This window comes from Gymnodraco acuticeps, unplaced genomic scaffold (assembly GCF_902827175.1).
Source record: "Gymnodraco acuticeps unplaced genomic scaffold, fGymAcu1.1, whole genome shotgun sequence".
Classification (NCBI taxonomy): Eukaryota; Metazoa; Chordata; class Actinopteri; order Perciformes; family Bathydraconidae; genus Gymnodraco; species Gymnodraco acuticeps.
This window is the reverse complement of record NW_022991156.1, coordinates 1-25,000: the sequence shown is the minus strand read 5'-3', so window position 1 is coordinate 25,000 and position 25,000 is coordinate 1. Positions and strand designations below refer to the sequence as shown.

The following is a 25,000-nucleotide window of genomic DNA, read 5'->3' as shown; positions in this document are numbered from 1 at the left end:
ATTACTGCACTGGTAAGGTACAATTAGGCCGATTAATAAGATGTGAAGTGCTTTGTAACTTCGACCCGCTTGACTGAATACACAACAAACAATGAAGAAAGAGTTTCATCTGTTTCGCTGCCAGCTGCTCCCCCCGGGACCCAAACGTGGCGTATAGCCTGCACTTCAACATCAACGAAAGTGCTCGATATATGCTATATTGAACCAATAACACAAACTAACTGTATCACTATAACATGATGATGATGATGGTGATGAAGAATGCATCTAACGTTCCGCTGTTCATTATAATACAAAAACAGAGCATTAAACAAACCATCATGCTCTTACTTTGAAATCATGCGGAAATGTCGTCATCAGCAGGCCATCACGTGGTTTCCGAAAATAACCGAGTGACACGAGTAGATTTTAGCCGAGACCGGCGGAAAATATGTCTCAAAATTCCGTGTGTGTAAAAAGACGATCCGTGAACAGAGATTTGAGATCCGTGAACAGAGATTTGAGATCCGTGAACAGAGATTTGAGATCCACAAGCGCATTTTTGGTCCACAAATACAAAATGGATTCACAAATGCCTGATCGAAAGGTGTAAATGTTAAAGAGATATTCACAGATCTTTTTTTATTTGTGAACATATTTAGCGTATTTGCAGATCCGTTTTACACTTGCAAATGTATTTGTGAGTTTGCAAATCTTTTAAATGCATTTGTGGATGTTGTTTTACATTTACAAATCACATATTTACACACAAATTATTTTTATGTTCACACAAATAATTATGAGACATATCTATGCCCATACTTTCCATACACTTTAAGACCTCAAACGCCGACTTGCATTTCCCCATAACGATGTTGTTTAACAACCGGCGTAAACGGACCTTCGCGCTATCAAGCAGTGAGCGCGCGATGTCCTGTTCAGATGACGTCAGACCCAACGGGATGCCATCAATAAACTACACAGAATCACACTACACACCTACGCCATGATTACATTCAGGCAGACTGTAGAATACAACCTCTCTGGACCATTTATATACTTATTGAAAACAAGCTACAAAATGTAATACCTTGGGAAATGCAGTTTAATACTTTTTAATAGCCTTAATTTTCGCAAAATGTATTTATCAACTTGTAATACTTTGTAAGACCCCGCGGACCCCCTGATGTTGCTCTATTGGAGGAGCCTAGGACTTCAGATTTTCATTGACATATCTACACTGAAGCTGCTGAACATACTCAAACAGCTCACACAATTATACACAACACGTAAACGGTGATATTAGGTAAACCGTTCAATCTGTCAGAAAACCCTTTGAGCTCGATAAAGATGAGAGTTTGCAGAGCGTATAGACGTTGAATCTAAACTCTGAGGGTGTTTCTCAATGTCAAGGAAGGATGCTCCAGAGCCACTATTTCAAGGATGCTACGTCATCGAATCCCGTCGAAGGACTGTTCCAATGTCCAGACTCCTTGGAATTCTACCGAGGACTGAGTCCTTCGTTGCGGGAAATTTCGAGGATGCACCAGTGTATCCTCCGCAGTCTTAAAATCCCCACAATGCTTTGCGCACGGACCAATTTCCAAAATCTTTGGCGCAAAATGTAAGGCGGGGGCCTCTCATATGACGCACACCTGCACACTTGCTAGCCTGTTCCACTCTTCGTTCTCCGAATGCCAGGAAGGATTCTTGCCTAGCCTCTGAAGGACCTGACTCGGAAGACATGTCCTACCAAGGAAGCGTCCTCGACATTGAGAAACACCCTTACACTCATTGGTTTGCGGACTATAGTCCTGAAGCCTGGAGTTGGTGTTTCAGCCGTTTCCATTTTTGTTATTTAGCAGCCTGAGGGGACACAAGCGGGTTCAACTGAACATCATATTTAATATTAGAGGATTTGATTATGTTATTTAATAATTGTACTAATTGTACCCACCTCTGCTTTTCTATACTCTGATGCAAATGTGTCCCCCCTTTGTGGGACCCCTAAAGGTGATTTTAGATTCTGCAAAACGTTGATGGTCTGCAGAGTTTTTTAAGGAACCTACCGCGCTGAACGCCTCCATCGTGACCCGCTGAATCTCTACGGAGGGGGGAGGCCTGCGAGAGGAAGGGGGGGGGCGAGACAGGAAGTAGGAGGCGAGCAGGGCAGCGAGGGCGGGGCTAAAACAGGAAGTGTGGGTGTCATCAGGTGCAGGAAGTGGGGCGTGAAGTGTGTGTGGGGACCAATGGTGGTTTAAATACAGCAAGGCCATAGTCATTCCACGAGAAAACACACACACCAGGGAGATTTTTTAAACAAGGTTGATACACATGCAGGAAGATCACGGGATTTTCAAAATACAATCACAACATGCAGCAGATCACACAGAGGAGGGATGATTGAGAAGGTATATAAAAGGAGAGTGTGGAAAAGAGGGGAGATGAGAACACAAAACAGCACAAAAACAAAATAAAGATTAGTGGCAGATCACATTACACATCACCTCCACATGCTGTTAGCATCAGGGTAGCATCGTTAGCAGTTAGCAACATTTCTGTCAGTTAGTCAAACAAAAAGGCTGCTAGCTAGCTCTAAAAAATAAAATTATGAAAAGCATGGGACTGAAGCTCTACACACGCAGCGGAGGAAACACTGAACATGAAGCTGCGTTGACTGCTAGCTTTATATAGCGTTAGCATAGCCTCCATGCTAGCACTAGCTCTGCGTTAGCAATTCTACGGTACGCTAATTCAGTATTTGGAATTTTTAGCTTTTTCTCAACAACATTTCCTAAGTATTATTTAACATTTTACTTCACTACATTATGATTCAATATAGTTCAAGATAAAAGACTACAAATATGGTTTATTCTGAGTGTTTTTGTGCATTATAGCTGCTGAAAACTTGGCTTAACTTTACCTTAAAACGAAGAAATGTGTGACTGAATAAACAACATGTAACATGGTTTATAGGGACGTATTGTGTTGTTTTAATTATCATTTTTTGTTGTTTTTCTTTGGTTTCTGATCTTCTTACTATGCCATCATGTATAATTCTTTAACGGTAATATATGAGATTCTGCAGCCTATTAAGATTAAAACCATAATGTAAAAGGCACTGCATGACTGCATATTTTCTACTTTTGTAATGCTATTTTATTTCTATTTGAGATGTTTACATTGTGGATTGTTGTACAATGTACAATGCCTTGTCTTTGTATGCTGCTGCGACGCAAACATTTCCCAAATTGGAATCTTATCGTAGGACAATCCCCCAAAAAACTATATATATACTTTTCTTATAACAAACACAATCCAACATTTAAGGAGCTCCTCGTCAGCATTAACCCTGTTTCCACAGATGGTTTAGCCCAGGTGTCTGACCCCCCCCCCCCCCCCCCGTCTCAGCCCAGATGGTTTAGCCCAGGTGTCTGACCCCCCCCCCCCCCCCCCCCGTCTCAGCCCAGATGGTTTAGCCCAGGTGTCTGGCCTCCCTCTCTCATCCCAGATGGTTTAGCTCAGGTGTCTGACCCCCCCCGTCTCAGCCCAGAAGGTTTAGCCCAGGTGTCTGACCTCCCTCTCTCATCCCAGATGGTTTAGCTCAGGTGTCTGACCCCCCCTGTCTCATCCCAGATGGTTTAGCCCAGGTGTCTGAACCCCCCTCTCTCATCCCAGATGGTTTAGCCCAGGTGTCTGACCTCCCTCTCTCATCCCAGATGGTTTAGCTCAGGTGTCTGACCCCCCCCCGTCTCAGCCCAGAAGGTTTAGCCCAGGTGTCTGAACCTCTCTGTCTCATCCCAGATGGTTTAGCCCAGGTGTCTGACCCCCCCTGTCTCTTCCCAGATGGTTTAGCCCAGGTGTCTGAACCCCCCTGTCTCATCCCAGATGGTTTAGCCCAGGTGTCTGAACCCCCCTGTCTCATCCCAGATGGTTTAGCCCAGGTGTCTGACCCCCCCTGTCTCTTCCCAGATGGTTTAGCCTAGGTGTCTGACCCCCCTTGTCTCATCCCAGATGGTTTAGTCCAGGTGTCTGACCTCCCTCTCTCATCCCAGATGGTTTAGCCCAGGTGTCTGACCTCCCTCTCTCATCCCAGATGGTTTAGCCCAGCTGTCTGACCCCCCCGCCCAGAAGGTTTAGCCCAGGTGTCTGACCCCCCGTCTCTCAGCCCAGATGGTTTAGCCCAGGTGTCTGACCCCCCGTCTCTCAGCCCAGATGGTTTAGCCCAGGTGTCTGACCCCCCCTCTCAGCCCAGATGGACTCACCTGAGCGGGGCTTCAGTCCGAACACAGGGCTGGAGAAAGATGGAGGTCCGCAGCCCGGATATCTGTCGTGATGCTGCAGAAACAGAGAAGGAAACAACACGGTCAGTCTCTCAGTAACTAACAATCATTTTACGATTTATTGTATGATTTGTTTAACAGATATCCTGTGCTTCACAGAGAGATGTTTGCAGACACACAGACTAACAAACGTACAGTTAACAGCGCTGGAAAGTACATTTACTGAAGTACTGTAGAGTTTTGAGGTTATTGTACTTCCAATGTTATGCTACTTTATACGTCTGGACCTCAACAATTAAGAGGAAATGATGGTCCCTTTTACAGAAACAAAGCTAACTCAGTAAATGTACCAGCTTCAGTGAGGTTTGCAGAGGTCCTCAGGTATGGAACAATTACAAAACTACACAGGAATCTTTAAACACAAATAAAAACGTGTTTCTAAAGAGCTTTTGACGCACGAGTAGCCATGAATACACACTTCCTCAGCCTCTCCACATGTGCATCTTGCAGCTGGATGACGTGTTGCCGTTAATAACGATGCGGACAGCTTACTGACACACACACACACACGCTAAGTTTACTGCAGTTAAATCCTAACTCCAGCTGTGTTTACCTTGACGGACATGTGCAACTCAAACTCCCGACATGCGAGCTGAGTGTGACCTCTGGCCTTCTGCAAAATCATCTTCCTCTTTCTCTGGAACTCACACACACCCTCGTCCGAACGCTGACACACACGCAGTCACCTTAAAGAGCTGCTCTCTAATAGTTACTTATAGTCTTTAAATCAACTTATAGAGCTGCTTTATTTCAAATATATAGGCTTTAAATAACCTTCAAATGTAGTTTACCTCCACCTGTTTAGGCTTCAATTACCATATACTGTGTTACTTACGTGCTTATAGGTTAATTCATTAGTTAATTACAAACGTATAGGGTTTAAATGAACTTATATAGCTGCTATATTTCAAATGTATGGGCTTGAAATTACCTACACATGTTAAGGCTTTCAATTACCATATACATTTGCTTTGTAATTTACTTTCTAATGGGTTAATTAATGAGTTCATTATAGGCTTACATTTTCTTAAATAGCTGCTTTGTTACTTAGAATCTTATAGGGTTTAAATAACCTTATATAGATGATTTACGTAGTTACTTATAGTCTTTAAATCAACTTATAAGCTGCTATATTTCAAATGTATAGGCTTTAAATAACTTATATATGCTTCAAATTACCTTAAAATGTAGTTTACCTCCACCTGTTAAGGCTTTCAAGTACCATATACTTTGTTACTTACATACTTATAGGTTAATTAATTAGTTAATAACAAACGTATAGGCTTTGAGTTTTCTTAAATAGCTGCTTTGTCTCTTCCTTTAGGGTTTGAATGTCCTTAAATTGTAAAGTTATATATAACAAAAGGGCCTTAAATTACTTAAAGAGTTGATTTCTTACTTACAATCTTATTGGCCTTAAATTAGCTTAAAGGACCCATGTCATGGCCATTGTCATGTTGAGGTCTACTAGAATAGATTTAGACCCTCCAGAAAAACGCGATTCTGCGATGGCAGAATTTACCGCATAATCAGCAAAATGGCGCAGATTTTTAAAAGGCCGCATATTTATCAAAAGGCGCATAATCCCCGCATTTTTCCACACAAAGTTGAGAAGAAAAAAAAGTTAACTCGTCTTGACGTGAAGTGATGATGATGATGACGCAACGTCATCAGCTCGCGCATCACAGAAGGTAAACAACACCGTAGAGTGAACGTGTGGAGCTCACATGAGAGAGAAAACACCAAGATGAAAAAATGTAATCCATCTCATTTACCGACGAACATTTCTGCTAAAGGCAAAGCAGTTCCCCGATGTCTTGCACGAAAGTGGGGGGAAACTATTCTGCACCCCGTGCAACTGTGTTGGAGCATAAGAGAACATCGACGGTGACGACCACTTTGATTCATTCAAACATTCGAAAATGCTTTCTGCTGCTGCGGACAAGAAAGCCAAACAACTCACGTTCACCGAGGCATCGACCTCCACAACCCTTTGAGGGCTACAAGAAACGAGGTGAGAAGCCTACAAGATTGAAGCTGGTCAGATAACGAACAAGTAAATGAAAACAGAATGAGGCGGAGAAGTGTGTGTGTGAGAGAGAGAGAGTGTGATTAAAATAGCCCAATTGCTTTTACAATAAATAAACATTGAATGTGTTTAATTGTATAGTAAAGGGGTTTAACGTTAGTGGCAGGTTGTGTGTGAGAGAGAATAAATAAATAAGACATCCCAATATTTATTTTTTGCGCATATTTCGCTACTTTCCGCATATTTCACAACTTCCCGCAATTTCACCGCATAAAATCACATAAACCCCCGCATGTTTGATCGCATAATCAAGGATTTTTGCCCGCGTTTTTCTGGAGGGTCTAAGATTTATATTGTGCAATGTTCCAAACTCACATTGGTTCCTCAAACAGCATCTCTGTAAACTACGTGTATTCACTGAATTTCACTCTCTGCCTTTAACGGCTCGTTGTAGCTCCAATAGCTCCAGCCCCCACCCTCCCTGTGAGCACAGTGGGCTCTGATTGGTCGGGACGTTGTGAATCGCGCTGAGCTCCTTGGAGGTGTCGTTTCCTTGTTTAGCGATACACAGCTAAATTCACCCTGAGCACACACTAAGTCACAGCCGAAGTAAACACAATAAGTGTGGCTTGATATTGAGTAAGAAAAAGGTTGATAAACGCTGTGAGAATGGGTCTGCAGAGAGAATGGGTCTGCAGAGAGAATGGGTCTGCAGAGAGAATGGGTCTGCAGAGAGAATGGGTCTGCAGAGAGAATGGGTCTGCAGAGAGAATGGGTCTGCAGAGAGAATGGGTCTGCAGAGAGAATGGGTCTGCAGAGAGAATGGGTCTGCAGAGAGAATGGGTCTGCAGAGAGAATGGGTCTGCAGAGAGAATGGGTCTGCAGGGAGAATGGGTCTGCAGAGAGAATGGGTCTGCAGAGAGAATGGGTCTGCAGAGAGAATGGGTCTGCAGAGAGAATGGGTCTGCAGAGAGAACGGGTCTGCAGAGAGAATGTCGCCGCGATCCCAACTGTCTGTTATCAGCCTGCAGCCCGGGAGGAGAGATCAGCAGAGCTGCTTGCACTGAGTGTGTGAGGAAGTCTGTGGATTGGTCAATTTGGACCAATCAGCGGGGGCTTAACGTAACGGCTCCGCGGACGTAACGGCTCCGCGGACGTAACATAACGGCTCCACGGATTGGTCCATTTGGTTCTGGGTAACGCATGACCGTATCGCGTCATAGCTCTGGGCGCGGCTACTGGCCATTCCCACGTCACAATACCCAGGAAGTAAACAATGGACAGTGACGTATCTCCAACGAGGCGTTTTGGGGAGGTAGTTGTGTTAGAGTTTTACTCGCTACAGGGTGTACTTTGAGGGGTTTGACTCTGCACACCGTTTACATGCATAAAAACCATCATAACACACAAGGGGACGGGTAAGAACCAGAAAAGCATGACATGGAACCTTTAAATATTTGCTCTGTTTCTCACAAATAGACTTTAAAATCACCTTATTTGGAAGTCAACTTACACATTTGTAGGCTTTTAAAAAGGACCTTAAATAGTTCCTTAACGTACAGGATTTAAACAGTAAAAACCTTATAGTAGTAATAGTACACATAGTAGCCATATACTTACTAACTTATAGGCTCTGAATCACTATTTATCGTAGTGTTACTTATGAACGTACAGACTTTAAATATAAGCCTCAAATAACTTTATATAAATGCTATATAACTAACTAACCTATAGGGTTTTAGTGAACTTAAATAGTACCGATTTAATTAACATTATATAGTTCTTTTTTTTACTTACATATTAATCTCATAAAGTTGCTGTTTTTAAATGACGGTTTATGGGTTTATATGACATACATTAAAGCTTCAATTGACCTTGAACAGCTGCTTTGTTTAAGGTCAATTATAAGGCTTTAATTTTCCTTAAATAGTTGTATAACTTACTAACGTTTAGGCTTTTAATATCCTCATATAGTCGCTTTGAATCTTCAACAATTAGGCTTTAAATGACCTTAATATGCTGCTACATTACTTACAAACGTATAGCTTTAAATGACCTTACACAGGAGCTTTGTTTCTTAAAGAGATATGTTTTAACTTCAGGAGGATCAGAGCCAGTATGAGTGGAGAGTGTATCTAAGTGGTGTGAGATCTCGCTGATGCTGTTTCTAATATTGAAGATGTGAACTCTTTACCTTCGGTGTGCCACCGCCGTCATCGCTGTCCTGCCCACTGCGGAGAGAAATACAACATTTAAAACACAGAATGGGCTTCCGGTCTAGCAGGCATGGGGATCGCAGCATAGCGTGACAGGCTCCCGATAGTGAGAATTCAAAGTTGCCCGTTTTAACTCGAATAACCAGGAAAACGAAGAAGGTCAACTGTCTCGAGCTAGCAGCATTAGCAACATGGACGACACGCAGCCGGACTCTGAATCAGAGCCCAACGGTGAATCCAACTTGGCTTTAATCTTGAAGGAGCTACGAGAACTTAGAAAAGACTTCGGTCAACAGCTGAGCGGCATAAAAGAGGACATTAGTAAAATCGGCAAAAGAGTGGAAGAAGCAGAGGAGCGAATTAACGGTGCTGAGACCAGAATCCAGTCATCAGAGGACATTCTGACGGAGCTGGTAAAGCTTCAGATGCAAACGGAGGCAAAGCTGACTGATTTGGAGGGGCGATCGCGACGTGAAAATGTCAGAATACACGGGGTAAAAGAAGGAGCAGAAGAAGGCACGGCATCAGTAATCGCTTTCGTGGAAGATTTGCTGACAAAAAGTTTGGAGCTTCCCCCCTCCACCGCCCTAAATATCGAGATATTTAGCATAAATAGTATGCTTAAATTATACTTTTAGAAGAATGTACTAAGTACACTTTTAGATAAATGTGCTATTTTGGTCACATTCAAGTATACTAAAGTGTACTCAAGTAGTACTGGAGTACTACTTAATCATTAGTTGAGTATACTTGAAGTGTAAATAGTGTGCTAAATTGGCACAACTTTTTGTAAACTTTGAGTGTACTAAAGTACACCAGTTAAAATCATGATTTATGTGCATTCGAAACACACTTTAAGCACAATTGTATTATATCACCAGTGTGTTGGAAATATACTTAAAAGGGCATTTGTGTGCATTTGAAACATGCTTTAAGTATAATTGTATTGTATCACCAGTGTGTTGGAAATATACATAAAAGGGCATTCAGCTCAATTCATAGTAATTCATAAGTGTGTTTTCAACATACTATTATCATACTCATTCAAGCACACCTGTTATATTTCCAATTAACTTCAAATGCACTTTCTGACTGTATTTAATACTTTTAAATTGTGCTATTATGTTAATAAAAATGTATTTATAGTAAGGTTCTATCACAATTTAAGCACCATAAATCCATGTATTTTAAGTATAATGTTATTATACTATAATGTAGAAGTGTATGGTATCACTGCTTATACTAGAATAGAAGTGTATTTTACAATAATGTTACCACTGCAAGTACTGGGTTATGTGTTACAGAAGCATACTTACAATACATCACTATTATACTTCATACACTTTAAGCTACTTCCAGATACCACTTAAGTACACACCAAGTGTGCTATTCTGTTTCATGACAAATTGCACTTCAATTATGAGAAAAACATAATTTTAATGACATAAAAACAACAACAAACCAAAAAACGTGTTTATACTAAATTGAACAATTAACAAAACATGATAGCTAAGCTGACTAACTAACTTGCAAAGTCTATATAAACTAAAGGGTGACCATCAGTGAGGAGTAACGTTGCTTGTATATCTCTCGTTGTTGCATTTCCTCCGCAGCAGGGCCCGGATCGCACTCACCTCGGTGCCCGGACATTTTTCTTTCACGGTGTCTTACAAAACAAGAAGGAAGCATGGGATTTAATACTTGATAATATAGACAATATATTAGATTGAAATCCATTCATAATGATAACATTAATACAGAATATCTGTACCTATAATGGCATTGACTTTCTCCGGGTCAAGGGTCTCTGCGGTTTTCACCTTCCCAGTAAGGGTAGACTTCGCCAGGGTCTCTTTCCCAAAGATTAGCGTTGCTAGCTCCTGGGCAAAGAGAGACATCCTTCTGTTGCCTAATCTGTGGAAGAGGCGTGTGGAGACCTGGACGGAGGAGTTGCCTAGGAACATCTGTAAAAACAAAGAGGCGGATTAAAACAAGATAAATTACAAATATTGTACCTGTACCATCAAATGAACTTGAATGCTTTGCTATATTTTAAACACACTGGAGATATAATATACTAGTCATGCAAGTGTATTTCTAATGGCAACAAAACATATTTGTAATGGTAAATGGACTGTACTTGTTGAGCGCTTTATCTGGTCAGCAGACTTCTCAAAGCGCTTTTACACCACATATCACATTCACACACATTCATACACTGATGGCGGAAGATAAACCATCAGAGGTAACACATTCACTCACATCCACACACCAATGCACAGCATTCTGAGCAATTTGGGGTTAGGTGTCTTGCTCAGGGACACAACAGCGCATGGCTGCCGGTGGCGATCGAACCACCGACCTTCCGATTGGTAGCTGACCTGCTCTACCACAGCCTTCCCCCGTAATCAAGTCAAGGTGTACTCAAACAGTACTCGAGTACACTTCTGTATATTATGTGGGGCAGCTCTCGTCTTGGCTTCAAGGGTGTGAAAATACAATTCCATTGATCCGCAGTGATTAATTTTGTATAGAACAATAGCAATAGAGTATCATTACTATGTAGGTCATACCAAGTCATTACTGCCAGTATTGCGGCCAGTTTGCTGGGAGTCACCGTGGCCACTACTGGAACAAGATCCTGATGAGGACGACCCTGAAATGTTGTCCAGTGCTGTCTTCATGGTAGCCACCAATCTTGGCATCTCTAAAAAGTGGGTATAAAAAAGTATCCAGGTGTAAATAACAAATTCAGACATAAAATAGTGTCAACCGCAAAATACTAAATACTATGATTGACCATGGTGCATTCCAACTGTCCTGCTTTTCTGAAATTACGCTTTCTTTTGCATTTGTTTACTGTTGTATAAATGCAATAGGCTAGATAGTTTATTTTCAAATTTGTAACATGTGGGAAGTCGGGTCTCAAAATATATGTGGGAATTCATGAATGTTACTTCACAACTTCATTCAAATTATTGCAGGTAGAGCTTTAATCGGATATATTGTATGTGCAATTTCGATAAGTAATAAGGGTATCTTTATTTTGAATTCTGTGCTAAAGTGCGTTAGCATTTAAAACAAAAATGAATAAACCCGCACGTCTTTCAGTGCCTGCAGGAGCTCACAAGTCCTTATTTGCATATGTGAAAATCACAATTAAGATATTATCTAAGAGATAAATATCCCACACCCCTAATTTGAACATATGTTAACGTTATAATTTACCACCACCTTATACACATTTTTACTGAATAGAGCTTCATAATTGGACTCAAGCTAACGTTAGCTAGCAAGCTAGTTAGCTAGACAATAAAGCAACTCTTTCTACTAGCATTAAGTTATCAGTTACATTTCTAGAGAGACTATAGCCAAAGTTAGCCAACGTTATAAAGATTTTTTCAGAATCATTTAATTTGTATTTTTAACTTACCTCCTACGAACAGCAATTTGTCTGCAACTGGCTTCGACCCCTTTTGCGGTCGACGTTTGGCAGGCCAAATCACCTCTATCCAGCCGTGGTCCAAACCGAGGTCTTCCATGCAGGTAACTGTAACTTTTGCAGCCCTGTTTACATCCTTTATGATAGATGTATGTTCTACTCTAACTCTGGGAAATAGAACAGTCCAAATGTTGGTAGGTCCAGCAGAGACATGTTGAATTGTTGTAGTCTGGCTGCTCAATTTCAAACAATAACTGAAACGTGCGGAAACTTTAAAGGAATGGTATGCTCATGACACTCATTTTTAAATAATTATCATCCGATAAAACAGACCAGTCTCTGCCAGTCTCTCTTTTTTTTTTTTTTATCCGATGACGTTATCAGTGATTTTAAACTGATTAATTACCGAAATAACATCAACACTGTGGGCGGCGCCATTTTACCGGACGTGACGTGAACCATGCGTTTGGTTTCGAGGACACGTTGATGTTCATGTTATTTACTGTAGTTACTCTCTTCAAATATGCCTCATTGTATCGCGAAACATTGCCACAATTCTGATAGGAACAACCCACGGAATGCTCGGTTCCATCTGTTGCCAAAAGGTAAGCGTAGGAAGTACGTTCGGAGGCAGTGGCTAGCGAAATGTGGCCGGCCCGAACCGAAAGATCCACAGGCGCATGTATGCAGCGAACATTTCAAGTTTCTGGACGACTACTCTGAGAGTATGATAAAACATAACATGGGATTTATTGAACAACCATTACTTAATGGAGATGCAGTACCATCGGTCTTTCTGGTGTCATCACCGACCAGGACACCAGTTCGGCCAGTTGAGAAATCGCCCTCTGCAAGTGTGAAGCGACGGAGGACCAGAAGTAGTGCTCGGAGTAAGAATAAGGTATGTTATAGCGCATTTCCATTGCAGCGGGTAGCCCCGTTTAAACGTCCTTTAGCATCCAGGCCAGGCCAGTTTTTGGTGGCCTTTCCATATAACGTGGTACCGGCTAGTGGGTATTTTCCCCCAGTTTTTCCTGCCCCATAAAATCGTGGTTCTAGGGCCAGGGACAACGAGGCTGAGTATGCTAAACTAGAGAGGGAATCGCTAGCAAGGGTGGTACTACATGCATACATATCTAGTAATCAAAATCATTGTATCTACTAAGTAGTACTAAGTAGGCTCGAACCTGTATGGCTGAATTCCCCCATCCAATCTCTTCATATTGCTCAAAACTTCGCCATGTTTTTGTGTGTTTACAAAGTGAACACATGGATGACGTCACGACCATCACGTGACTACTGAAAATGGGCAAAATGGCAGCGGCCTGACGGAATATACAGGTTTTGATAAAAAAGAGCTATAAAATCATTATTTACCGGGGAATATCGCTGATTTCTTCAGGGTATGGTTTAAACATAATGTTTCACTAAATCCTGAAGTTTTGATTAATTATCTAATGAGTGGAGCATTCCTTTAACAAAATAAAGAGTAACTCTGTTACCTCTAATCATTAACCCATGTTTGTATAATGTAGTTAACTCCGTGTGTTGCTGCTAGCATACATAACACCTGACGTGGAAACGTTACTCATGGATGGGGCTGCAGAGCTGCTAGAAAGACAGTCGAACCCGGTGCATTCCTCCGTCTGCATGTGGTGCACTTTTGCTAAATGTTTAGACACATTGCTCGTGTTACCGCCCTCACATGCTGAACACTCTTGGCAACGAGCATTGTCCGCCTCAAGACGGGTAACATTTAACCACACCTTGGAGCGCTTCTCTCCGCCATCCCCTCCGTGTGTTGCTGCATGTAGCAGCCGCGTGTGTGTAAACTGCCCCGCCCCCTCGCGCACAGACGGGAGAGAGAGATCTCGTCTCGATTGGAAAGGTCAAAAATACACCGACCATAGACGCATTTGTTTGTCTTTTTGCATGTTAGAAACGAGTTGGCGACACTAAGACTGCGAGATCATGTTTGTGTTGCAATAATACATGACCTTTCTCTTTCTCAACTCGCTACTCGGAGGGAAGTCGCTGTCAGCCTTGTGAACACTCCGATAATGCCTCTCCACGTTACCTTTCTTTGGCAGAGCGACGCTTGCTTTACCAATAAGGCAAATAACCTTTGAATGTGACATCACAACAAATATTCTTCCTCCCATTCTGGGTGGAAGTGGTTTGTCTTTAGCTTCTTGCTCGGTCCCGCACTAATTTTTTTGTTTGTCTCTTGTTTGTCTCTTTAACTTAATTTGAGTTTTCCCGGCACTTGACTGATTTTGTATCGCTTTGCATTCTGGGTTAACAGACTGGAAAGCGATAGGTCGCTTTTTCTGTCAATCAAGTAAACTCCTGAATTAAGTGGCAGGGAGGCCAAGGGAGGAGGGATCAAAACCTTTTTTTATGAATGACTCGCGATCTACCAGCATTGCCCCCGCGGTCGACGTACCTCTGCAATAGAGGAACTACTAGGTGTCAGAGTGAGACAAGCTTCCTACTACTACCGTGTCATTGTGAATGGAATACTGTATCACTCGGACACAAACAGCCGCCTTCAGAAAGGAAAGAACTCTGTTGTAGAGCTGCAGAATGGGACGCTTATCAGAGTTCTGAGCTTGGTAGTTTCTGGTACAATACACTGTGTTTTGGTCAAGGAGTTTCTGAAGTCTGGAAGGAAGCTGTGCAGAGACACAACACTTCATATTGCATCAAGCTTCATGTATGAAGTGTCTGAGTGCAACAATGTGTATGCCATACATCCAGACTCATTGACATGCAAATGTGTCATGATTAAGTCGAGGGAGAAGATATATGTTATCCCTCTACCAAACAACGTTGAACGAGACTGATTTGACTGGACATCAAGGAAGCCTCAAGAACTGATTCAGACTATAGGCTTGATGTAAGTCACCGGATAACAAATGAGATTAAATAATGAGCCTATAATGGGAAAATAAGTGTACTAATTTCCAATTCTGTGCACAATGAATTATGTCATTTTGATGTTCTACTTACTAGTATTTTGTAATGTACGAATCCCTAGTAGATTGACTTGTTAAGTACACACCTGTAGTAGAATGTTGAATGTGATGTACCAATGTGTTTTAGGAACCTGTTCTGAACCTGACGTACATAAAGTGCCTTCTGTCAAGTAAGTCTTTGTGCATTAATACATGATGGTAATAGTCCAGACCTATACACTTCCCAGAGGTGTAAACAAAGTACACTATTCACAAGTGTTATAAAATAAACACTTACAAACAAAGTACACTGAAGTACAGTTTAAAATGAACTAACATTAAAGTGCACTGTTTGTAAGTATACTTATGTACACTTCTAATGGAGTGAAATTCAAGTCTACTTAAATCAAGCATACTAATAGTGTATTACAAATGACTTGCAAATATTGAACTTTTCAAAAGTAAACTAACGTACCACCGTAAGTATTTGCAAGTTAATATACTTTTTAAAAGTACAATGAAGTACAAATTAAGAAAAACGTATATTAAAGTGCACTTTTTAGAAGAGTACTTAAATACATTTCGAATGAAGTGTATTTAAGTACTTGTTATTAAAGCATGCTAATAGGGTATTACAAAATAGTAAAAAAAGAATTGTACTTTCGATAAGTATACTTAATGACTACTATAAGTATTTGCGATACGTATAGCGAAAGTGTACTTACTTGCAATTCACAATACACTTAGTTTCAAGTACACTTTTAATAAGCACACTGAAATACCACTTTAAGTATTTCAGAAATATTATATTTATATTTAGTACATTAAAATTGAACTAAATTACATCTATTTTGAATTGTACTTTTTAAAAGTACATTTTAAACATACTTTCAATTAAGCACAAAAAGTAGAAGTATACTTGTATACACTTTTGTACACTTACATTATATTTCTAATACACTAAAGTATACTATTTTTTTACCTGGGGCGCTGGCACCGAAACCCCCGAATGAAGCCTCTCCAAGATCAATCGTGGTTAAGTTTTCAAGCTACGCGGTGAAGGAAGATGTCCTGAAAAGAGCTTGGCAGAAAAAAGGATTTGACTTCCAAGGGAAAAGGATCCAACTGGACCATGCACCGGAGGTATTGAGGAAGCGGAGGGAATATGCAGAAGCAAAAGCTGCGCTCAAGGGAAGAAATATACGATTCCAAACGCCATTCCCCGCCCGATTAAGAGTGTTTTACGAGGAAGGTACGGTGGTCTACGGCTCGGTGGAGGAAGCAACGCTGGACATGGCAAAGAGGGCAATTCCAGTGACCGTGGTGAAAAAGACAACCTCCCTTTTGGACCAGATCAGCCGGATGACTTGGCGATCCAGTGAAAAGCGAGGAAACCAGGGCACTACACGCACCAACCAGGGCTTTAAGGAACGGCTCCATGCATACCGCCGTCAGGACACCTGATAAGTACTGCTGCTCTAATAGAAACATTCAGTTACAATTATAATGTTACTTCTAGAAACCACAGAGAGTTTATGCTGTGTAATGTTGTTCTTGGAAAGAAGCGGTGATTTCCCTGATTCCAAAAGAGGGTAAAGATAAACTTGAATGTGGGAATTATCGTCCGATAAGTGTATTGAATCAAGACTATAAGATTTGTACCCATATTTTAGCAAAGAGACTTGATAAGATCCTCCCCCGGATAATAAGTCTAGACCAGACAGGTTTCATTCAGCAAAGGCAGACCAAAGATAACATCCGGCGAACCTTACATGTGATTGAACATATAACTAAAAATAAAATTGAGGCAGTATTATTGAGTCTTGATGCGGACAAGGCTTTCGATCGAGTCAATTGGGAATTCTTGTATAGAACATTAGAGACATTTGGATTTCACCCATCGTTTATTAGAACCATACAAGCACTTTATAATGACCCAAGGGCAAAAATAAAAATAAATGGGGACATATCCGCATCATTCGGCCTGGAAAGAGGGACCAGACAAGGCTGTCCAATAAGTACATTATTATTTGCAATATTTATTGAGGCTTTAAGCCAGGGGGTTAGTCAGGAAAATAATGTTGCTGGCATAAAAATACAAGGCAGAGAACATAAAATGTCATTATTTGCGGATGACCTTTTAATTCACTTGTCAAACCCCGAGAGCTCAATCTTGAAATTATTAGCATTCCTAGATGACTTTAGCTCCGTCTCAGGTTACAAATTGAATATTCAAAAGACCCAAATATTAACTTTTAATTCTAGGCCTGGCCAGATTCTAAAGTCGAATATCCAATTAAACTGGGATCTGGATCACATCAAATACCTCGGAGTTAACATCCCAAAAGACCTCACAAAATTGTATGACTTGAATTTTAATCTGTTGATTAAAAAAATTAAGGAAGACATAAAGAGATGGAATTTAATTCCAATATTAAGTTTTGAATCACGAATTGAATCAGTTCAAATGAATGTCTTGCATAGGATATTATATTTGTTTCAAACTCTTCCGATAGAAATAACAGATAAACAATTCAACGAATGGGACATGTTAATTTCGCGCTACATTCGGCAGGGAAAAAAACCGAGAATACGATTTCAAACTCTTCAATTGGCGAAGAACAAGGGAGGTGTTGCACTCTCCTGTTTAAGAGACTATTATATATCGGCCCAATTGAGGATTTTGTTCTGTTGGTGTAAATCAGATTACCAAGCAAGATGGAAAGAAATTGAAGAGAGGGTGTCCGGGGCAGTTCCAATACAGGCACGATTAGGGGATACAAGACTCATTAAAAACCTAATGGAAACGGGTAATAAGTGGATCAATCTGACTCTGAAAACATGGTTAAAGGTTATAACAAAGAGTGGCTTGCTTGAAGAGATAAAGATCCTGAAATGGTGCTCCCATGATCTCGACTTTACCCCGAGTAAGCTAGACGCAAGTTATAAGGGATGGGGCCTCTCTTCCTACTGTACTTTTTTTAATCGGGGGACACTGAACCATTTTCAAACGTTGAAAATACAACATGGGCGAAATAACAGTGACTTTTTCAGATTCCTTCAGGTACGCCACCACATGAACAGTTCTCTGCTAGAGAACCAGAGGGCGTTCGAAAACAACTTACTGAAAGTATTTATTGGTGCATATGGTACAGATTCAGGGCTCAAAGTGATATCAAGAATATATAAGGGACTCCAGGAGATTAAAAAAACAAGTACCATATACATAAAACTAAAATGGGAAAGGGAAACTAACAGTTGTATTCCAGAGGAAATCTGGAACAACTATTGTGGATTCCAATGGAGAATAACAAGCTCCTCCTCATGGAGAGCGTTCGCCTGGAAGAGTCTCACTAGATTTGTTATCACGCCCGCTCAGCAGTCTCACCATGCTGGTTCTCCCAGCTGCTGGAGGAATTGTGGCTCCCAGGAAGCAAACCATTACCACGTGCTCTGGGATTGCCCAGTAGTAAATACCTTTTGGCATAAGGTTTATAAAGAAATTGTCATCATATTTGGAAAAAACATTTATTTTAATTGGGATGAACTCCTCTTTGGTTTCCTGCACTCAACATCCACAAATATTAAAACAAAATACTTGTTTGGGATGTTGAGTGCAGCCGCCAGGAAAGCAATCACAAAGAATTGGCTCAAACCAAACAGCCCATCTATAGATGATTGGTACGATATCATTTACGAAATCTTTGTAATGGAAAGAACACCCTTCTCTTTGAGGCTCCAGGAACAGATTTGAGGACATTTGGGAGAAATGGAAAGTGTATATTACCCCGATACGCCCTTCTTTTGTCGAACTGTTTGAATATTTTATTTAAGGATCTATACTGTCAATGTTTTATATTGTAAAGAAAACACCCCATGTTCTTGTGTGCTTATTGTTGTTGTCTTGTCAAGAAAAAGAAAGAAAGAAGGACCACTCTGTACAACTATTTAACTACATATGTATATGTACACTGAAGTTGAAATGTGATCAAAATCAAAAATAAAACACAGAATAGGCTTTATTTTACACACATAATATTGTGATAATATTCACTTTAAACACAGTAGTGAGTGTTTCCCATGAAGTCTTACTTGAGAGACTCCTCCACATTGACCATCTCCACGGGGTAGAGCTGAACTCCAGACACGTCGTCCTGCTCCGCTCTGATTAACAACAAATATTACATTTTTCAGAGTGTGTAAACAGTAAGACAGGTGCCATGAAGAGCAAACATGTACTCATTCGATATTTTCACTATAAAAGCGTTACCCTTAGATCTGGGGTGTCAAACTTAAGGCCCGGGGGCCAAATCCGGCCCGCGACTTCATTTGATGTGGCCCCGCAAGAGCTTGCAAAGAATATAATACGTTTATTATACGGTTACATGCTGATTTACAGAAGCACGTTGCCCATAAACTACATGTCCCACAATGCATCTCGTTTTGTGACATGAGCACTGAAGAGACTTGCAATGGTTTGCCCTGGACTTCTGCTTTCAGACGTAGTTAATTACTAAGTTATTATCCTATCCCATAATAATCAAATTCAGAGGCAATAATGTAATATAATAAATCATTTTATATATTATATATTTATATAGTTACAACCGGCCAATGAAATTGAGTTTGACCCCCCTGCCTTAGATGCACGACTGACTGGACCCTACACTCTTCCATAAGTGGGTCAAAAAGGACCCGTATTAGAATAATATGTGTTTTTATGCCATTATTGTCATTTTTGTTAAGAAAAATCACTTGTATAATATTTAGTATAATATTTTGGTTCACACTATAAAATATTTTATATTACATTTTTCACTATTTATAATTTTAGAAAAAAAATTACATTTTGAAAAAAGCGTTTTGAACATACCGATGCAAAGATCTCCGCTATTCTGAGACCCTCACAGTATTCCAGTCCCTTTTCAAAACTCATCTCTTCTCCTCTTGTCTACTCATAGCCCCCCCCCCCATCAATCCATGCCGGTTGATCAAGTTTGATAGTCCTATACCCCCGACCCTAACCTTCCCTTATATTGTAAAGCCCCGCGCCCCCCCTGAAATTCAAGTGTTTTTTTTTTGTTGTTGTTTTTTTTAATTTATTTGTTTTTTTAATAATACATATTTATAGCACCAAATTGCAACTAATCTATCTATTGTCACTTTTCACATTGAACATGTGCTCTTTTATTAAATAAACTAAACACTTTCATTTTAAGTTATGAGTTTTTGACCCTAAGAAACAACAACAATCCACAGCTCCTCCCCCTCCCCCCAGAGGATCCATAGGAAATGCATTGACCCACTTATGGAAGCTTGGGGTGGTTAATACAAAAACTACAATTTCTTAAAATGTATAAAATGTCAATTTAAAATTTGAATGGCATGATATCCAAAACATGTTTTTTGAGGAATAGCTGGAATATGAAATGATAAAAAAATGTAATTACAAAGATACTTCAAGACAACCCAACAACAACAACAACAACAACAAGAGACATTTGGCTCTCATTAAACCCCAGTGTCCTCTGTGCTGAAACATGACTCAGCGCCTCGTGATGAGTCTTACCTAATTTTGTAGTTTTCCGACAAATGTTAAGGCTTTTAATGACCTTAAATAGTTGCTATATATAACTTTTAAAACGACTCGCTGCACCCTCGCTGCGAGGGGGACCCAAGTTCCCATCGGCGAAAACACGTGGGTTTGCTATCCTGGCTCCAAGATGGTGGAATGAGCTCCTCATTGACATCAGGACAGCAGATAGCTTGCACATCTTCCGGCGCAAACTGAAAACTCATCTCTTTCGACTCCACTTCCAGCGTTAGAACTATTAACAAAGCACTTATATACTAATAAAGGACTGGCTTACCTAAAGCCAGTTGAGTAGCACTTGAAATGTTTTGCTCTATGAAACCTGATGTACTTTATGATTCTGTTTTCTTCAAGTTTGTATTTTGTTGGTCGAACGCACTTATTGTAAGTCGCTTTGGATAAAAGCGTCAGCTAAATGTAATGTAATGTAATATAGGCTTGAATAACCTTTAATATCTCCTTTACTTACAAACCAAAGGATTCAAACATACTTTATAGTAGTTGTAAGGGAAACTTCTGTAGCAATGGAGAGTCAGGACTCAGAGAGACACGGGACGAGCAGGAGTTCTGATGTCAAACACTGGCAGTTTATTACAAGCATCGGCCGGAGAATTCATATCACAAGTCACAGCAGCAGAAAGTTCTGACTGCACCGATGGGTTGCCATGTCAATTCTGAATCCCTTCTCATCTTGGCAGACCTTTAATTAGCTTCACTCAGAGTCAACTCACATATTGGGGGGACCAATACGTGACCACCTGGAGGTACTGAATTACTTATTTGACTTTATGGCTCTTGTGACCGAGAGTTGACCGGTCATAAAACTCAAAATGTATAATAGCTGACAGTTCCCATTCCTTAAGACAGATAACAGACTTCGGCTTCGTCGTAAAACGTCAACAGGCCGAAAGGTCAAATATCTTAGGAGTAAGGAGAATTATTCTTTGACACTTAGGAGTAAAGACAAAATGAATCCCTAACAGTAGTAAAAGTACAATAGAAAGTATGAAATATGTTGTTATTGTTTCTCACCTGCTGGGGTCCTGCAGCAGCTCCACGGCTTCCTTCAGCTGGTGGATCATCTCATGCTTTGACCTGCACACACAATATATATATATAAACATTATATAATATATATACTATCTATGGTCATTTATAAGTCAGGCGCGTTTCTTTGACTGTATTTGACTAATGACTACCCTAAACAATCAATGACAAAAACACAATATATACCAATAAAGAACAATTTAACAGGTTTTTCTAACTTTGTTTCTGTTAACACTCATTTTGTGTAATATATTGAGATCAGGGATAACTATTTTTATTAATTGCTGTTATTTAGTTAATTTAACTATGTCTTATTACCTTTTCTCTCTTTTTTAAATTAATTTCACTCGTGTGTGTGTGTGTGTGTGTGTGTGTCTGTCTGTCTGTCTGTCTGTCTGTGTGTGTGTGTGCGTGCGTGCGTGTACAAAGTAACAATGTTGAATAATTAATACATATATAAATACATATTAATTATATCAGTTATATTCATAATTTAGATAATTATATAAATTAAATGTTGTGATTATTTTTAGACTAAAAAAAGAATAGAAAATCCCTTCAACATAAAAAAAATAATACAAATACTCACATTTGTTCTGTGGGCCAGTGTGAGTCTTCCTCTATCCTCAGAGGCTCCTCGAAGTCTGCTGCTGTCCGACCCTGCACACACACACATTAACACACACACACACACACACACACATTAAAACACACACATCAGCACCAGCTGCAGCGTGACATGACCCACAGACTCTTCAGCCATTGGTCTAAAGTCAGAGACGTTACGGCCCTCTCTGATACACAAACTGAACAATAGGCGCGTTCAGAGTACTTTTCCCCGTACTTTTCCCGTTTAGTTCCGTTAGTACCCCTTATGTCGCGTTCACACCAAAAAGAGTACTTAGTGCTGGGAACTTTGACCTCCATTTGTAGTGCCTGCTGAGAGGTGGTACCAAAAAAGTACCAATTTCTATTGGCTGGGCGAATTGCAAACCATGCCCCGTAAAACTCTGAAAAGTTTTGTGAAGACGCCATTGTATTTGTGGCATTAGCATTATTAGCATTAGCATTCGCCCCGCGCACCAACGGAGAGAGACTAACTTATGGCAACACAAAATAAAACATGGGAGTGGTGGAGATGAGGAGGTGTCGGCGTTCTGGCGATTTACTCAGAAGGCTTCAGTAGAAGCTGCTGGGAGTCCCAGCAGCTTCTACTGAAGCCTTCCCCAACTCCGGGGACTTCCGGCCGGGGACTTTGGGCGGCAGTATACGCCGTGAAGTGGTTTGCGGCCTGCCAGTAAAGCCAAAGCAGAAGAAGAAGAAGAAGAAGAAGAAGCTTCATTTGCCTAATCCTTCCCCAGGGAACTTATTCCGGTGTGAACGCGATCGGCTCTTAGTTCCATGGGGTAGTAAGTGCCGGGGCACTAAGTACGGCAAAGTACTTGGTATTGTAGAGGAAACTTCTGTGTAGCATGCAATGGAGTCACCGACTCAGGAAGGAGACACGGGAAGAGTCGGAGCTTTGATGTCAAACCACTGTGATTTATTTGGAGTTGGTACCAGAGTGTTCACATCACAAATCCAAGAGTCAGAGGTTCTGACTTCACGGTAGAGTTGCCACGTCAATTCTGGAGAGCCTCTCTCTTGCCAGCCCATCTAACTGGTTTCGCAGAGAGTAAACAACATATTTGAGGAGATAGCCTAAACAGTGTGGGAACACTGAGCTACTTGCGTCGGACACTTATGACCTCGAAGATTTCACCTTGGAGTCCACAAATACAGAGAAGGAAGTGTCCCAGTGTACCCACAACACAGACCATCTGTATCCCAGTATTGACCGGTCACAGAATGGGAACAATAACATTATTGGCTAAGCAGCCTGTGTCCTTAAAGAAGGTAAACAGACATCGAGGTTTGTCCTGTATGTTACTAATTGGCGTCTTATGATAATTATTTCCATAACGGGTATGAAAGTGGCTAATAAGGACTTTATGTAACTTTTCCTCTCCTTCATCACTTCCTTGCCTCCTTCACTTGGTCATCTTTAATGTAATTCTTTAAAGAGCTGGTTTCCCCTCTGCTCCATGTGTCTTCCCCTCTATCCTCCTCCAGGTGCTAAATGGTCTTTTCTCAGATACCCAAAGAGAAGTCATTGAACAGATGTTACCTTGATGTAGTTGACGAAGCGTGTGCTGAGCGCCGAGTCTCTGAAGTTGATTTGGTCCTTCAGGGCCTCCGTAGGGCTTTCTTCAATCAGACGCACCGAGTCACAGTCTGCTGGAGACGGGACGGGAACATCAGCTTATTTATTTATTGTGTATTTTGTAAATTGTGTGATTTTCTTTACGTTTTTCATCTTTAATATTTTTGTAAGCATGCTTCTTAGTTAACATGAAGCTGTCTGTGGCTCTTTTCTGCTGTAACACGTGTAAATGTCCCCTCTGTGGGACGAATAAAGGTTTTATGATTCTGATTTATACTGCGTAGTGTAATTAGGTAGATAATTTGTTTATATATCATTTGTAAGTCAATAATATGTAGTACGCTGGAGCGGTCTGGATCTACCTGAAGGAGGCAACGACAGCTTCTGAATATGTGGGTAAATAACAACGAGCTAATATTGAATACAGTGTGTTCATATTGTTGGATTTTCCACCCTATATGGAGCTTTTAAGGACAAATAATAATACAAAAGTTTTCTGAGTGACCTTCAGCAGCTCTGACCTGATTGAAGCTGATTGAAATCTATTTCAACGCAGTATCTGGGGACGTGTGTGTGTCCGTGTGTCTGTGTCTGTGTGTGTGTGTCCGTGTGTCTGTGTCTGTGTGTGTCCGTGAGTCTGTGTGTGTCCGTGTGTATGTGTGTGTGTGCGTGTGTGTTTGTGTCCCCCCGTGTCTGTCTCTGTGTGTCTATGTGTGTGTCAGTGTGTGTGTCTCAGTGGGGTGTGTGTGTATCTGTGTGTGTGTGTGTGTGTGTGTCCGTGTGTCTGTGTCCCCCCGTGTGTGTGTATGTGTGAGTGTGTGTGTGTGTTTGTTTGTGTCCCCCCGTGTGTCTGTGTGTTGTGTGTGTGTATGTGTGTGTGTCTGTGTGTGTCTGTATTTGTCTGTGTGTGTCTCTCTGTGTGTGCCTATGTGTGTTTGTGTCCCCCCCGTGTGTCTGTGTTTGTGTGTGTGTGTGTGTATGTGTGTGTCTGTATGTGTGTGTGTGTGTGTGTGTTTGTGTCCTCCCGTGTGTGTGTGTGTATGTGTGTGTCTGTATGTGTGTGTGTGTGTGTGTGTTTGTGTCCTCCCGTGTGTGTGTGTGTGTGTGTGTGTGTGTGTGTGTTTGTGTGTGTGTGTGTGTATGTGTGTGTCTGTATGTGTGTGTCTGTGTGTGTGTGTTTGTGTCCTCCCA

The 25,000-nt window shown here is 40.9% G+C and overlaps 1 protein-coding gene across 1 annotated transcript in view; it reads right to left on the bottom strand.

Annotated features, from left to right (window-relative positions):
• Positions 1-23,883, bottom strand: part of LOC117560633 (leucine-rich repeat and calponin homology domain-containing protein 1-like) — a gene marked incomplete at its 5' end in the record, with an annotated part of 46,403 nt that extends 22,520 nt beyond the window's left edge. Inside the window, 8 exon segments of the mRNA XM_034237567.1 lie at positions 2,049-2,109; positions 2,111-2,163; positions 4,245-4,317; positions 8,546-8,582; positions 19,059-19,130; positions 21,592-21,654; positions 22,196-22,266; positions 23,774-23,883. Coding sequence (XP_034093458.1) covers positions 2,049-2,109; positions 2,111-2,163; positions 4,245-4,317; positions 8,546-8,582; positions 19,059-19,130; positions 21,592-21,654; positions 22,196-22,266; positions 23,774-23,883 — 540 coding nt within the window.
• Positions 23,884-25,000: the final 1,117 nt, after the last annotated feature.